We start from the raw sequence: 17,601 nt of genomic DNA, 5'->3' as shown, positions 1-17,601 counted from the left end.
TGTCAGCCTTCTGAGTAGCTGGGATTACAGGCACCCGCCAGCACACCCAGCCTGGCTAACTTTTGTATTTTTAGTAGCAATAGGGTTTCATCATATTGTCAGGCTGGTCTCAAACTCCTTACCTCAAGTGATCCACCTACCTGGGCCTCCCAAAGTGCTAGGATTACAGGCATGAGCCACCGCACCCAGCCTTTACTTTTCATAATAGTATAGTTGGTTCTGAAGAGAAAAGGTGAATTTATACAACATGCAAAATCTATTATGGCAGTACTCAGCACAATATAAAGAAAAGATAGACTTAGAAAGCAGGTAAGTGTGTGGCTAGCAAAACAACATCAATATTGTATACCAAAAAGGGAATGCTAGAAATACATTTAGGAACTTAAAGGCTAAGCCTGGTAAGAAGCTTTACCATAAGCTTGTAGGTCTGAGGCCTATTGCAGGCTAAACAACATCGATGAATTCTATGCTAGCAGATGCAGACCTCGTAATGTTACCCATCTCAACAACTTTGAAGCATAGTTAAAACTCAACTAAGTGACAAAGACAGTACCACAAATCAGTGAGGAAATGATGGATTATGCAATTAATGTGTTGAAACATCTGGATAAAAGCTTGGAAAATAAAGTTAGGCCCCTACTTCACTCTTTACATCAAAATTAATTTCTGATGTTAAAAACAATAAAAAGAAAATTTTAATTACAGAGAGCTGAAGCCTTTTCTAATAATACACAACACCCAGAAGTCATAAAATAAAGATTTTTACATGGGAAAAATATCAAAGGAAAAACTGAAACAAAATTTGCAATCCATATCACAAGTAAAGGGTCTTTTTTCATAATATATTAAGCTCTCCTACAAATCAATAAGAAAAATGTAAACAATTCAATGGAAAATATAGGCAAAGTAGATGAACAGTTCCCAGAAAAAGAAATAGCTTTTAATCACATGAAAAAGTGTTCAATCACATTTTTAAGAAATACAAATTAACCCACACATCATTTTCACTTATAAAATTGTAGAGTTCAAAAAGTGTGATAAGACATTTTCAACCATTGATGGTGAAGTGTAAATTGGTAAAACTTTTATGGAGAGAAATTTGGCACTACTAATCAAAATTACAAATGTACAATGTTTGACCTAGTAATCTCACCTCTCAGAATTTATCCTTCATGTATCTTGAACATGTATAAAGTGTTATACATAAAAGGTATTTGTTGCATAATTGTCTATAAAAGCAAAGGTAGAAACATTCTGAATGTCTGTTATTAGGAAATTGCTCAGTGGCTATTTTTAAAATAAGGTAGATTTTATGTTCAAATATGAAAACATCTTTTATACGGTCCACTGGAAAAGGCAAAGTATATAGCATTCTATGATTTCTATTAATAATGAAGAGGTATTGACATGATGGATGCTTGTATATGTTTAGAATATTTCTGGAAAGATAGCCAAAAGGTAGTAATAGTGGTTGCTTCCTTGAGGTACACCTGATGGCTTGAAATTATGGTTGGGAAAGACATAAACTTTCTACTGTAATATGCCTTTCTACCTTAAAAATTTTTTTTTACCATGAATTTGTATTAGCTATGCAAAATACATTGAATCAAAAAACCTATTCCCTGCTCAAAGCAAATCCCTCCCGCTTCTCTGCTCCCCAGTATTTTTTACTGCATCTTTTGTTATCCTTGCATGTTTATATCCCCAGGAGTTCTTTGAGTGCTACAACTGTGTGTCCATTGTGTTTGCATATCCAGCATTTGCACAGTGCCTTAATCACGAAAAGGGACTTTTTTTAAGTGATGTTTTGAAGGATGAAGAAGACCCTTTTTTTGAGTGGAAGTCAGGCTCCCTTTAAATATGACCGAATACAGTTGAGCAGGGTTGCGAGGCCCTAAAGCATCTTCCTACTACTCCTGGAATTCAAGGTAGAATTCTTGAAACATCCCTATTCTTTAAGAGAAAGGGATGAGACAAAAAGGAAAGAGAGAGAATCTGAAGCTGACTTAAAGATCTGACTGGACTTCAGAGCAGTGTCCCAGGGAGAAACCATTTGGAAAAAAAAAAATGTGATCACGTGAATGGACAAGAAGGAGATGGCTTTAGATCTTATATGCTCTAAACAAAGAGTTATGCTGAGAGGGAAACTGACTTGTCATGAAGTCAGCTTTGCTCTGTTGCTATTTGTCGTCCCTGCTAATGGTGAGTTTACCTAGAGCAGAGGCTACCGTCTGAACCACGAAGCTGAAGACACAGGCATCTGTATTCTAAAGCTAATTCAGTTGATTTCATCTCAGCACACATACATTGAGCACTTCCTAAGAGCAAGGTTGACTGACATTTTTATTAGCAATAATCGCTGCCTTCTTCTGATTCTTTAGAGATTTAAGACCACATAATCGTCCTCTACGTCACAGGGTCAAGGGAGTGGGGGGAGGAAATGGGCTAAGAGGTTCTAAATCCCTCCTAACACTTGCTTCTTCCCAATCAGCAAGATTAGAGCAGTCAACAGCTGACTGCGTTCAGACCCTGCAGGCTGGGCTGGCCTGTCCAGGACCTGAGGAGGGGCAGCTCCGGTGGCAATGTCTGGGCCCCTAGGTGTGCTGGTCCAGGCTGGCCTCTCTAAGACAGTGCAGGCCACGTGATCCATCCTCCTAGAGGCAGTGAGCAGGTTAGGGCCCCTACGACAGCCAGGAGGAAAAAGCAAGGAGTCCACTTTCCGCAGCCATGCTGAAACAGAGCGAGAGGAGACGGTCCTGGAGCTACAAGCCCTGGAACACCACGGAGAATGAGGGCAGCCAACCCCGCAGGAGCATTTGCTCCCTGGGGGCCCGTTCTGGCTCCCAGGCCAGCATCCAAGGCTGGATAGAGGGCAACTATAACTACTACATCGAGGAAGACGAAGATGGGGAGGAGGAAGACCAGTGTAAGGATGACCTGGCAGAGGAGGACCAGCGGGCAGAGGAGCTCACCACCGCCAAGCCTGAAGGCCCCAGGGACCTTCCGGCCCTGTTGTCCACGCTGAATGTGAATGTGGGCGGCCACAGCTACCAACTGGACTACTGCGAGCTGGTCAGCTTCCCCAAGACGCGCCTAGGTCGTCTGGCCACCTCCACCAGCCGCAGCCGCCAGCTAAGCCTGTGCGACGACTACGAGGAGCAGACGGACGAATACTTCTTCGACCGCGACCCGGCCGTCTTCCAGCTGGTCTACAATTTCTACTTGTCCGGGGTGCTGCTGGTGCTCGACGAGCTGTGTCCACGCTGCTTCCTGGAAGAGCTGGGCTACTGGGGTGTGCGGCTCAAGTACACGCCGCGCTGCTGCCGCATTTGCTTCGAGGAGCGGCGCGACGAGCTGAGCGAACAGCTCAAGATCCAGCGCGAGTTGCGCGCCCAGGCGCAGGTGGAGGAGGCAGAGGAGCTCTTCCGCGACATGCGCTTCTACGGGCCGCAGCGGCGCCGCCTCTGGAACCTCATGGAGAAGCCATTCTCCTCGGTGGCCGCCAAGGCCATCGGGGTGGCCTCCAGCATCTTCGTGCTCGTCTCCGTGGTAGCGCTGGTGCTCAACACCGTCGAGGAGATGCAGCAGCACTCGGAGCAGGACGAGGGCGGCCCAGACCTGCGGTCCATCCTGGAGCACGTGGAGATGCTGTGCATAGGCTTCTTCACACTGGAGTACCTGCTGCGCCTCGCCTCCACACCCGACCTGAGGCGCTTCGCGCGCAGCGCCCTCAACCTGGTGGACCTGGTGGCCATCCTGCCGCTCTACCTTCAGCTGCTGCTCGAGTGCTTCACCGGCGAGAACCACCAACGCGGCCAGACGGTGGGCAGCGTGGGTAAGGTGGGTCAGGTGTTGCGCGTCATGCGCCTCATGCGCATCTTCCGCATCCTGAAGCTGGCGCGCCACTCCACCGGACTGCGCGCCTTCGGCTTCACGCTGCGCCAGTGCTACCAGCAGGTGGGCTGCCTGCTGCTCTTCATCGCCATGGGCATCTTCACTTTCTCTGCAGCCGTCTACTCTGTGGAGCACGATGTGCCCAGCACCAACTTCACCACCATCCCCCACTCCTGGTGGTGGGCCGCGGTGAGTACCTTGGCTCTGGGCTTTCCCATCCAGCGAGCTGCGCCTCCCTTCCCTGGTTGTCAGCCACCAGGCTCTGGCTTCTGATCCTCTTCTTCCTCCTCACCCCCAATTGCTGCATACAGTTAACAAAACGGCAGTGGATGTCAAAGTGTTGGAAAGACAATCTCAGAGTTTCAGTAAGTAACTGAATTTGACTTAGTCGTAGAAATCTCCAAATCTACATTTAGTCTTTAAACCTTTGAAAGACAGATTTTAAGAAGATTCGTCATTGTTACTGTTATTTACCATTTATTGAACATCCACTGTCCTAAATGGTTTACAAAGCTTACCTCATTGTGGCATCACAGCCTTGTGAGATGGTTATGACCACCATTTTTGTTTAAGGGGACAAGCAGAAATGGCTTCAGTTTTTGAAAGAAACTGTAGATTTATGCAGAGAAGGAGGTGAGACTTGGCTGAACCATGTCGATCCTAACTGAAACCCCACCGCCTCTGGTTCCAGTTAAATCTGAGTGTGGAAAGAAGCATCTCAAACTGAAACTTGCTCTAACTTCCCTAAAGTTCTTTCAGGACCCAGTATTATTGCCCCATCTTAGTTAGTGAAATTGAAGTACAGAGAGTTTGAGTGTGGACACACAACTAGAGGTGGCAAAGCCAGAACTGAAACTCAGGCCTGTCCAACGGCAAAATCCATGCCTTTCCCACACCCAAGCACTGTCTCTTTCAAGTTTTAGTTCTTTTGCATGCATTGCTGAATTTGTACAGTTAGTATAATAGTTATTTTTTGTCATTGTTTTCTTTGGCTTTTGCCTTTTTATAACTTGTCCTATTTACTCAAATATCTGTATTTTGAGCTATGGCAGCTGAATCCCTGGAAATAAATGTTAATCAGGTCTTCTGAGATCAATGAATAAGTTGGCATATATGAAGGAAAGAACTGAATGTATAGTTTCCTTTTTAAAAGTAGATTGTAATACCTTTAAAGACATTAAGCAAATATAGCCAGTTTTCCTGTGTCAGAAGGTAGATATTTTCAATATTAACATTGTATATGTCATAACCCACAGTCTGGTATGCACTTCTGAGACACACAAGCCCAAGGCCACTGACAGTGCAATGTAGCTTGACATAAGATTTAGAAAACCTGATTCTAGGCCTGGCGCGGTGGCTCACACCTGTAATCCCAGCACTTTGGGAGGCCGAGGGGGGCGGATCACCCCATCAAGAGTTCCAGACCAGCCTGACCAACATGGAGAAACCCCATCTCTACTAAAAATACAAAAAAATTAGCCGGGTGTAGTGGGGCATGGCTGTAATCCCAGCTACTTCGGAGGCTGAGGCAGGAGAATCGCTTGAACCTGGGAGGCGGAGGTTGCAGTGAGCTGAGATTGTGCCATTGCACTCCAGCCTGGGCAACAGGAGCAAAACTCCGTCTTAAAACACATACACACACACACACACACACACACACGGAAAACCTGATTCTAGTCCCAGATCTGCCAATAATTAACCATGACCCTGAATAATTAACTGTGAAACCTCAATCCCTCACTTGCTGTTCTGCTTTCTCACCTCTAAAAGGGGAGGTTGGAAATGTAAAAGTATGCAGTTCAGTGAGTCTTCCTTCCCTTGAAAGCAGGGAGCTCATATGTATAGAGGATATGTGAGCTTTCTTCAGTGGCAGGATGACACGAGGCTCTTCTGAATGAGCTAGCCAAATTCTGCTTCTCTGATCATATTCCAAGTGATGAAAGGTCATCCCCATAGTAGATAAACCATGTGTACAGATGAGGCTCATGGTCGATGATTTGTCCCCAGCAAATGACATTTACTTTGGAGGTGACTAAAGCAGGAAAGCAGAAGAGTAAATCCACACGCTGATGATATGATACAGCACCTGAGAGTCAAATTTCTAGTCATCTAAACATCTTTACAGGCTAGTGCATGTAGGCACTGGACCTAGTACCCTCTCTGATACTGCAGTTGTAACCCACAAAAGGTTTTTCAACCTTTTGTATATTAACAAATACTTTGATAAAAGTTACGTTACTTTCAAAGGGATATGGCTAGAGAAAAAATTTTAATTAAAATAAAATAAAGAATAATGTTACTCACGTTGTATTTTTACCAGTAAATTTTCTTTGAACTGAATACTGATTGATCTCACTTAAATTTCTGATCTGTTTAATGTACAATGAAGTCTAAACCTTTCGAATTATCCCTTACGTTAAGTGGCATTATTTAACTCAAAATCAATGTTTTTTATAAGTTTTACAAAAATTAAATCACCAGTTTTTATCAATAATAAATGTTACCAACTATTGCTCTTATCTGTATGAATTTCCTTTTGAAGCTATTATCTCTATCAGCCACTATTTTCACAGGCCAAATTCTGCACTTTCCAACCATCCCATTTATGAACCTTACCATTTACGAATGGTCTTTGTTCATTTTATTCTGAAAATTATTTATACCAGTAAAATTTGTTATACATTAGATAAAAGACTGATCATTTGTATTTATTTCCAAACTAATCTATGAAAAACAATGGGAGCAATTGCCCTTGAATATTCTAAGACCACTCTGTTCCCCAGGACTGCTATGTTATTAATCCAGTTCTTCTCTACACTTATAACTATACTGCATAATACAGACTAAAGGTTCATATTCTCAGTAGAGCAAAGAGAAAAGAACACTTTGAAATGATGTGGACAAAATGTCTTGTTTCCAATATGTAGATGCAAAGTGAAAAGAAACAAAATACTAGGACCAATTTGTCATGTAACCCACAAAAATTCACCTCATTCATTCATTGAACAATAAGTTTTTGAGCACCTCCAATGTGCCCAGTAGTATTCTAAACACTAGGGATACAGGGTAGGAGAAGAAAAAACAATGAAGTTTTTTTTCTCTTGCGGAGCTTACATTCTAATGGAGAATGACAGATAATAAATAATTTCAGGTATTGGTATAGCTTGTGTGGGATAACAGGATTGAGAGTGGTTAAGGCGGTAGAGTCTGTCTTTAGTGGGATAGTCAGAGAAGCCCTATTGGAGAAGATGACATTGAGATAAAGTTTGAAAGATGAAAAGAGACTCATCCAAATGCACCTGACTAAACAGATATGACAATCTGAGAAGACAATTCCTAAAAGTAATTGATCTAGTGGTTTCTAAGCATTTTATTGATCATGCATCTTATTTTTAAAAATTTGGGACACATACCCATGATAAATGTGTATTTATTTATAAACAAATTAGAAGTTATTTATTGCTATAATAACGATGCATCACAAACCATCCTGAAACTCAATGGCTTAAAACATCAAGCATTTATTTAGCTCATGAATGTAAAAGTCAGCATTTACTTTGATTTCAACTAGAAGGTTCTTCTCTTTCATGAGGCTATCGTTACTCATTCACATGCCTGATGGTCAGCTGGCATGAAGAGAGAGACTAGTCCACTAGCAGACCTCTGCATTCCTCTAGCAGACCCCAGCAGCCACAAGTCCATGGCTGTGGCAAAGAATAAGGGAGAGAATGCAAGCCCCATCACGCAAACACTTCATAAGCTTCTGTTCATGGCATTTGCTCAGTCCATTGGCCAGAGTAAGTCACATGGCCAAGCTGCAAGTCAAAGAGCAGGGCAGCTTAGCCCACCCACTATAGGAAGGCACTGCAAAGTTATATGGCAAACAGCTTGGATACAGAAAGATGTAAAGAATTAGTTCCAATAATGCAATCTTTCTCCTGCAGTAATATATAACTGCTCAAATATATTATACATATCAGAAAACATATACTCACAAATTGAAACTTTAAAGATGAGATAAAGAAAAATAGAACTGGCATTTTATTTCACCATTCTGGGGCTGTATCCTTTGTGAAATATTCATCCCACATTACAGAGAGTTTCTCTTATCCATTGTTTTATGTATTTTTCGTACTTTCAGACAATGCCAAATCTGACTTGCTTTTAATAACCTTTCTTCTCTCTATGCCAAGGATCCTGCAAAACTTTCTCTGTAACTCAAGTCAGGGATTTAAGAAAAATACAGTAATTTTCATTATTGTGAATTCTCCTGCAGCTGCAAAACAAATCCCTCCTGGACACTTATGTCTACAAATGTTCATGTATCAGGATGTAAGATAGACCTGTCTTTTTCATCTGTCAAATGGAAGTTATTTGCGAGCACTAATGTAATAGGAAACATATGTAAACTGCTAGCCTGTAGTAAGTCTGCAATAAATAGAAGCTACCATACCTGACTAGTTGATAGTCTTTATCACATGGAAGCAATAACCTTTGCTTCCACATTCATTTGGGAAGAAAATAAAACAGAAATGATTCTTTTTCTACTGAGGAAAAGAAAGAGCCTATAAAACATACAAAAAGGTCAGCTGTTCCCTCACGGGAGAACTTCTGAGAGTCCAGATAAACCGGCCCACGCCTAAAGCAGCTCCAGCCATCTTGGGGCTCTCTGGATCGCCTGGGGGTAGGAAATGCAAGGCACAGCTAAACAAGAACAATGGGCTCTATGATGAAGCTGTAATCATTGGCCTCCTCTGTGGGTATGGTTTTTTCTTTTTCTTTTTTTTTTAGCCTCAACATATTACCACATTTTTTTTTCTTTTTTTTGCGGGGGAGGGGGGGGCGAGGGGTGTGGTAGGGGGCGGGTATGTTTTTAAGTAGAAAAGAATAAGTAGATTTTGAATGAACCATTTTCCTTCTGAGTTTTCCAGGGCAAGTTAAAGCTGTAGAAACCAAATAGGAAACTATGGCATGAACTCATTCCTTCAAAAACTAACTTCTCAAAAAGAAAATTTATCTCTAGTTGAGGCACCAGATAATTTTGTCCCAGAGACCTTGTTCCCATCTTTGTTTTCCTAAAGTATGCTTTCATTACCTTGCCAATAGGTGGCACTTACAAGATCACTGAAATTGTTTTATTTTTGTTCATTGATTGCTTTGAGGAAACCCATCTGAAAAATAAATTAGGTTGCAGTCAGGAAAACGGATACCAAGGTGAATATTTCAAACAGGGAATTTAATACAGGGAAATAGACAGTTGTTAGAAGACTAGAAGAAAAAAAAAAAAAAAAAGACTGGAAAAGCAGAAAGAGAAAACTGAGATAATCCAGAGATTGGTAACTGCAGGGAATAGCTATTGGCCCTAGAACTGGGAGAATAAATGGGAAAAGGTATTGCTACCAGAAGCTGAGTCCAGAGGAAGGGCCTCTGTGTAGCTGTTGCAGGGACTCCTAAATTGGCACAATGAGGCTGATGCCAGGAATGCCAAAAAACGCCTGAACCATAGCTATTGGCTGCAATTGGAGGAATGACAGCAGAAACCAGAGGCAGGATTAGAGACCCTTATGTCCTCGTACCATCTTCCAGTCTCTTATAGGCAGAATATAATTAGAAGACAGTGGGCAAGAGAATCTGGGAAATGTAGTTTGCAGACTCCCAGTTCTGGAATTGTAGAATAAAATACAGAAGGGTATCAGGCTTGGGACTAAGAGACAACATATAAATATCTGGCACAGAAAGTAGTAGAGTTCTAGCTCCTTCAGAAATAGCACAGGAGCTATAGACAGGGTAAAGGCTCTTAGGCATTGTTACTACTTTTGATCTTATGGAGTCCCAATTTTGGAGTGGTCTCCTTTTATGTGTTTAAAGTATGTTCCTTATGTTAGCCAATATGACATGAGTGGAACATGACAGAATTGTTGAGGGCAGGGAGAAATGCAAGGAAGCTGAGGATGTGGAGAGCATCATTATTGTGCACCTTTCTGTGGATAGATTAATAGATCTCAAACTTACATTTGTGGTTTTGCTTTAGCTGTGCACACCTACCCCTTACTGTACCATTTACAAACATGTCAGAACTGTAATATACAGATGAGGGTGGTTGTTCTCTTGAAGGTAGTCACCCATGGCCTTGTTCTAACAGTGCTTCCACTGATCAAGACATTCTTTGAATTCCATGAGGAATTACCTTCAGAGTTTGTGACACATCCACTTGTTTCTTTGTAATGTTGCTAAATCTTTATCTTTTTAAGGCTAGATTCAATATTTTAAAATAGTTAAGACACTTTATCGTTTAAGATTGACACTTAGAGTAAACCATCAAGGTGAATATGACTGCTTGCTGCCACTGAATCCACTGTGCAGATTATAATTCAAAAGGGGAATTCCAAACATACTTGTAACAATAGCATGAGTAAGCACAGCCTTTGAAGCTGAATCCTTTGAAGGACAACATGTATTGAGGCTTATAATAATTTTATCCAAAAAAGGTCCATCTTCACCACCTCTAATTCCTTTGGAAAACAGAGTGTTATTTTGAAAAATAAGTTTTATTCCCTAGGATCATAAACTCCTGAATGCATGTACTAGTGGGTGCCAAGATTTATTCTATTCCTTGTTCATTATGAGGGAAACAAACTTGCCTTGTTAAATGAGAAATCCAAGTATTCTGAAGTTTTAGAGAAAAATTTGATGCTTATCCTCATAATATTTGGCAGGCCAGGATTTGCTGTTAAGTGAGTAAACTGCCAGGGTAAGGTCAAGTTCTGGCTTTGGGACCCAAAGCTAAGGACAATATGTACGTTTACAGCAGAATGGTTAGGTTTCCAGTTTGCAGAGAGTTGCTGAGCTAGCCAGGTTTCTTCAGGATATTAAGATGGATCGTGGAAATTTTGGTCACATTTCCAAACCCAACTCCTGCTAATGTGACAACTCATTCTCTGAGGTCACTTGGGTCAGTCTGGGGCCTTCAGCTTTTAATTCCCATCTAGGGAGAAACGGCTTGGCCTATGGAATGTGGAGAAAATGTTCCCCAAAGCCAAGGAATCCTGAGTTCCTCCTGGAGCCAAGGGGCAAGAAACAGATCACTTGTTGAGTCAAATTATTCACAAAATAGACAACACATAAATTAACTGTACATTTTGAAGAAATTATTGGGGACCGGTCACACATATACTCCTAGCAGAAGAGATCTTTGCTCTAAAAATAGAGATTGAAGATATACAAAAATATTTGGACCATATTATGCACATCAAATATTTATTCTTTACGCCAATTCTCTTTGCTTTTGACTTTTCACTCAAAGTTCAGCCAAAAAAAGAAAAAAAAAAGAAGTTTGGCTTAAGGGTAAAGCAAAGCCAGTGTGCAGAATGTTCAAAAGTTGAAAATAAGCAGTTTGTCTTAATTATTTTCTTCCTCCGTGTCTTCCTGCCCTCTCCCATCCCTGCCATCCTGAACCCTTAAGTGACTTGTTTCCTCCAAGGCCTCTGCATTGGACTTCTGTGGATGTCTCATGTTCTAAACCAGGGGTCCCCAATCTTGGGACTGTGGACTGGCACTTGTCTGTGGCCTGTTAAGAACCTGGCCACACAGCAGGAGATGAGTGGAGGGCCATCAATCATTATCGCCTGAGTTCTGCCTCCAGTCAGATCAGCCACAGCATTAGGAGTGGGAACCCTATTGTGAACTGCACATGCGAGGGATCTAGGTTGCTTGCTCTTTATGAGAATCTAATACCTGACAACCTGCGATGGAACAGTTTCATCCCAAAACCATCCCCTCCCCCAACCCCGTCCGTGGGAAAAATTGTCTTCCACAAAACCAGTCCCTGGTGCCAAAAAGGTTGGGGACCGCTGTTCTAAACTATCTCTTCCTGCCATTCACTCCTAAATCCAAACTCCCTTTAGGCCTCCTCCAGGGAAAGTTGACTAAACTTTCATCCACACGTGTGAGTGATGGTGTTAGTGACAAATGAAAGTTACTGTTCAGCTCACACACCCGGAGAGAGATTGGCCTAGGGTTCTTTTACTTTTGGGGTGGTCAATGACAAGAAACACACACCCACTCAGGCAACCAAGAGGACTTTGAGATTAACGGACAATCTCACTTTATCACTGCCTCACATCACCCCTTGGTCCAGAAGTTGGGAAAAGGAGATTCTCTACTGGAACCAGAGGGCAGAGTCAGGGAGGAGCTTGTTTCCACAGCCTGTGGGTCTGATAAGCATAGCATGTATAGAGTTTCTGGTATAGAGTGTACTCAATAAATGTTGGTCTTTGCCTCTCCTCAGTGGGGGCCAGCTTCAGGATGGGGGACCCTGGGATGATATATATACTAATATTATTGCTTACACACCCTATGCCAGGCACTCCTTCAATTCCTATAACAACTGTGTGAGGTAGATGCCACACAGGTCAAAAGTAGAAACTGAGGCCAAGAGAAGTTAGGTGATCTGCCCAACTTATTCAGCGGGGAAGTGGATTCAGACCCACAAGTCCAGTGTAGTCCCTGTTTCCTTCAGCTTGTCTACACCATATTACCTCTCTTGGATGCTTGCTTGTATTCTGACCCTGCAAAAAAGGCTGCACGACCTCTCACCAGAGACAGGGCATTGAGTGAGAGGAGGTGCATCATCAGCCCCAGAAAGGAGGGATGCCCTTCCTTTCTTCATGGGCTGGATGGAACTGTGGTTCTTATCAGTGCCCCCAGTTTTGTCCAGCTGGCTCACTTCTCCATTTCATTCTAATCAATCAACTGCACTATTCTAGGTTCGAACTAACCCTTACATCATCAAAACAAAAATATTTACACTACTAAGCTAACGGCCACCTCAGCATGGATCCACAAGATGAGCATATGCTTTACTGCCGTCTGCTGGAAAATTATGGCAACAACTACCCAAATACACAAAGCAAAGAGTGCCCCCTGGAGTTGTGCAATGCAAAAATGTTTACAACTGTGAGCAACAGCTCCGCTTAAAAGGCTTCTAGTAATTTAGCCAATACTCTGGGGATCAGAGGGAGTACATGAGGCATAAAAAACAGTCCCCAAGGAATTTTCCCAGGGTTTTCTCTGGTAACTGATAACTAGTCCCATGGGTATCTGCATTTTAAAACAGAAGCTTGTTAACCTAAATAAATCTCCAATTAGTGGGATTTAAATCAGTATGACAAGAGTAATGGGAAGTATTTCATGCAGGGGTGAACATATTTTTGGTGAGCCATGTCTTACAAAAGTCCCTTTACAAAATAATGAGAGTGTTTCTCCAGACATCTGCAATTAAAGCACCTTCATATGAAGTCTCTCATTTGAACTACAGAACAACTCTGGGAAGTGTTATAATTGTCTTCATTTTAAAGATGAGAGGAAGACAATGGAGGAGTTTCATGCCTTTTGTATGCCTGGTACTGTGTTCAGTGCATTATATTCATTTTCTTATTTAGCCAGCACAAGAATCCTGAGAGTTAGATGGTTGTCTCCTGTTTTAAATGGAAACAAAAAGAGAGGGAGAGAGAGAGACACAGTGAGTCTGAAGGTTTTGCCCGAGGTCACTTAGCTGGAAAGGGTCAGAGTCAGGACTTAAACCCAGGTCTGACTGTTCTAAGCCCAAGATTTTTCCAATACATATGGTGTACAGGCAAACCCAGGGACCCCCTGTCCTGAAGCTGGTCCCAGCTGAGTTAGGGAGGCAAAGATCATTTACTGAGCACGTTCTACACCAGGAATTTAACATACTATTTTAAATGCTCTTTACAACAACCCTTTCAAATAGGCATTACCTCCTCCCGTATCTTACATTCAAACATGCATGAATTGTAGTCATGATTTCAGCCAAAGTCTTTCAGCTCCATCCATAGCTTCTGTTTTTTCATGACACAGGTCCTACAGGGAGTCTTCCTGGTGCCTCCTAAAGCAGGCTCCATGGGAAGCCATTACACTTCCCATGTGCACCCACAGGGAGGACACTTCTCTGCCTGCTCCTCTCCCTTTCTTCTCCTCCCCGATCCTAGTGCTAACAATTCCATCCTGCTTTCCTTCCTCTACAGGTGAGCATCTCCACTGTGGGCTATGGAGACATGTACCCAGAGACCCACCTGGGCAGGTTTTTTGCCTTCCTCTGCATTGCTTTCGGGATCATTCTCAACGGGATGCCCATTTCCATCCTCTACAACAAGTTTTCTGATTACTACAGCAAGCTGAAGGCTTATGAGTATACCGCCATACGTAGGGAGAGAGGAGAGGTGAACTTCATGCAGAGAGCCAGAAAGAAGATAGCTGAGTGTTTGGTTGGAAGCAACCCACAGCCCACCCCAAGACAAGAGAATTAATATTTTATAGGACATGTGGCTGGTAGATTCCATGAACTTCAAGGCGTCATTGCTCTCTTTTTAAAAAATAATTATGATTGACAGCAAAAGGAAATGTGAAGCAGACATACATAAAGGCCATTTAGTTCACAAAGTTCTGCCTCTAGAAATGCTCATTTTGGCCCAAACTCAGTATGTCTCACAGTTCTCTTTCCCTGTGTTGTGTGAAACATCTGACCTTCTCAATGACATTGATATTGAAAACTTGAGAGGAGCAATAGCTTAGATTTCTCTTGTAGCTTTTCATGGCATCTAGCTCAATAAACATATTTGGACTCGAGTTGACTTGAGAAATTTTTTTTACTTTAATTATTATTATTATTTTTTTTAAATTCTTAACTTTCCAGAGAAAGGGAGTGTTACAGCAGGAATTATACAAGCTTTGGAGTTAGACCAACCTTAGAATCCCAGAGCTACCAGCTGTATGGTTTAGGGCAAGTGCCTCTAACACTCTAAGCCTCAGTTTCTTCAACTGTAAAATGTAGGTAATACTTACCTTGCCAGCCTGAGCAACATAGTGAGACCCTGCCTCTACAAAAACTTACTAAAAATTATCTGGCTGTGCTGGCCCACACCTGTAGTCCCAGCTACTTGGAAGACTGAGGTGAGATCACTTGAGCCCAGGAGTTTGAGGTTAGAGTAAGCTATAATCACATCACTGCACTCCAGCCTGGATGACAGAGTAAGACCCTGTCTCAAACAAACAAACAGACAAATAAATAAATAAATAAATAAAATCACCTACCTTGTAAATGAGTCTGGGGATAATAGATGTGTGTAAATGCTCAATAAACGATAGCTATTAAAATGGTTTAAGTGGACGTTATCTAATGAAATCTCTAGACCATTGGTTCTCAAAGGCAAATTCATTCCCCAGAAGCTATCTGATGTCTAGAGATGGTTTTGATTGCCAATACTGTGAGGGGCAATAAGGGGGACTTTTGGCATCTAGGAAGTAGGGGCTGAGGATGTTGCTAAACATCCTACAAGGCAAAGGACAGCCCCCATAACAAAGAATTATCTGACCTAAAATGTCAGTAATGTCAAACTGGAGAAACTCTTGTCTAGATTTAATATGGGAGCCCCCAGACTGGACTTGTGAAACATGCCTAAATGTACTAATCCTCCTCCTTTAAAAGGAACCCCCATATTGTCCTCATCAACTCAGGCCTCCTTTTTCTCTCTCTTTCCCATGAAAGGAAGAAAAAAATATATCCTACCTTCTGAACAACTGCTGTGGGCAAAAGTGTAGCCCTCCACTGCCACTGCTGGTGGATTAGAGAACCAGTGCCCACAGGAAATTGGTCCTTACTCTCCCTGTAACCTTTTCCTCTTAATTTCTTTCTCCTTCCTTAGGACTACTGGAAATGGAAGTGTTGAGAATTAAAGGCTCCTTGGAACTGAGCACACAAAGATTGCCCTGTAACTGGAGCTTGCCATGCAGACCTTCAAATTTGTCTCAGGGCATGGCTGGACCTATACTTGTGTCATAAGTATAAATTGCTGATTCAAGCAACAGAGAGAAAAAAAAAAATAAGAATAGTTGCTTACAATGACAGGCAATTTGGGCTTTATACGTAGCATATTACTTTAATATATCCCTAAATAAGGTATTGGATTACTTTTTAATTTAGGAAGAAATGGAAGCCTGGAGAAGTTAAGTAATTCCACTACGTTCACACAGCCAGTAAACAGTGGGACTGGGGTTCAAGCCCAGGTCTGTCTGATCCCCAAGGCTCTTGATGGAGGGCTAAACTTGTGTCCTCAGCATCACCTGGAGGGCTTGTTAAAGCCGACCTGCATCCTCCTGAGGGGAGGAGGACTACTCCATCCTCACGTGGTAGAAGAGGAAGTATACCAAACACTACATGAATCCCTTTTTATAAGGCCCTTACGTCCTTTCAGGAGGGAGGATCTCTCATGGCTTAATCAACTCTTAAACGACCCACCTCTGAAAAGTATCACATTGGTAACAGCTGAATTTTGGAGGAGATACATCCCAACCGTGGCACCAGTTACATTTCAAGATAAATAATTTTTAGTAGAAGCATTTTCCAAATATTGCATGGTGTATACTTTTACTAAAAAACTATTTATTTAAAATTCAAATTTAAGGTGTCCTGTACTTTCATTTGCAAAATCTGGCGATCCTGTACTATTGCTTTTGAGAGATAGTTTCCTCTTATGGATGAAAATTACCCCCAAGTCCTAAAAACCCCACCCAAACAACAGGCCTCTTAGCCAAGGAAGACTTCTCTCACCTCTTGCCAAATATAAAAGAGAGAAATTTCTAATTAGTTTATTTGCCAGACACAATCATGCAAACAAAGTTACAGCGTGTAAGAAGTCTGGAGCACAGCTTATATAACCACCTGACACCCTCACTGCAGCAGCCGCCTCTTCCTGTCCACCTCCAGCCTTCCTGCTCCTTCTGTGGTCTCCAAGGGGAGGGGTTTACTGATGAAATGCATCTGCTGGGGCTGTTAGGAAGGGCCAATGTCCATCACCCCCATCCCTGCTTGAAGCCCAGAGAGAATGGTCCATCTTCCCAGAAGAAAAGACTGCCTGAGAGAAAGGAGTAGGGACTTGTGGAGGAAGGGTTGGGAGAGGTCTTGATGACAAAGATGGACTTCTCCAGGTCCCTGGGAGGGAATCTAGGAAATGACAGTGGCCCACTCCTCCCAATCTCACTGGCCACATCTGCTCAGACAGCTGTGCACTGCCTTCCAGCAAGTAAGACAGATCGAAGGAAGTTAAAACAAAAATAATGTTTCATAAGCCTCACTGTGTACCAGGCACAAAACCAACATTATGTCACTTAATCCTTCAACACTCCTATGGCATAGGTTTCAAGGTGGTCATTTACAAAGGCTTAGCCTCCTTTAACTTGACACGGTCTTTGGGTCTGGGTTTGAAACCTGGCTCTGCCATTGACTAAGAGGTTAAGCCATATGAAGTTTCCATTTGCATTTTAAAATATCTGAACAGTGGTAATTTCACATGGCATAACTGAATAGTTGTGTGACCACAATTTCCCTCAGCCTCAGTTTCTGCTTCTTTTAAATGGAGATAATGTCTTTCTCAGGGTGGTGGTGGTAATTAAATGATATGATAGATCTCTTAATGTACTATTTGGCACATGTTTAGTGCTAAATGAATTTAGGTCACTATTATCACCATCATCATCACTATTTTGCTAGCTGCATAGGAAAACTATACAAGTCCAGACAGAGTCACCTGTCATTGAAGAGAGGAGTCTGTGGGTGAAGACAGCTTTTGAATCCTGTTGCCAGCGCCCTAGCCCAACCAGGGGTATGCACAAGGATCTAGATGAGTCTGTCCA

The 17,601-nt window shown here is 42.3% G+C and overlaps 1 protein-coding gene across 1 annotated transcript; it reads left to right on the top strand.

Annotated features, from left to right (window-relative positions):
• Positions 1 to 2,498: 2,498 nt before the first annotated feature.
• On the top strand, positions 2,499 to 14,538 carry KCNV2 (potassium voltage-gated channel modifier subfamily V member 2). The gene is made up of 2 exons (XM_005581833.4): positions 2,499 to 4,083; positions 13,938 to 14,538. Exons 1-2 carry the CDS (start codon positions 2,728 to 2,730, stop codon positions 14,217 to 14,219), a joined length of 1,638 nt encoding a protein of 545 aa, XP_005581890.2. The 5' UTR covers positions 2,499 to 2,727; the 3' UTR covers positions 14,220 to 14,538.
• The last annotated feature ends 3,063 nt before the right edge of the window (positions 14,539 to 17,601 follow it).

This window comes from Macaca fascicularis, chromosome 15 (genome assembly GCF_037993035.2).
Source record: "Macaca fascicularis isolate 582-1 chromosome 15, T2T-MFA8v1.1".
NCBI classification, from domain to species: domain Eukaryota; kingdom Metazoa; phylum Chordata; class Mammalia; order Primates; family Cercopithecidae; genus Macaca; species Macaca fascicularis.
The sequence above is the reverse complement of the archived record's forward strand: the minus strand, read 5'-3'. Positions and strand labels throughout refer to the sequence as shown.

Bases quoted from the DNA above. Each gene is read 5' to 3' on its own strand.
- KCNV2 (XM_005581833.4), top strand. From the start codon at position 2,728: ATGCTGAAACAGAGCGAGAGGAGACGGTCCTGGAGCTACAAGCCCTGG. The intron at 4,084-13,937 runs GTGAGTACCTTG...CTTCCTCTACAG, and splicing joins ACTCCTGGTGGTGGGCCGCG to GTGAGCATCTCCACTGTGGG.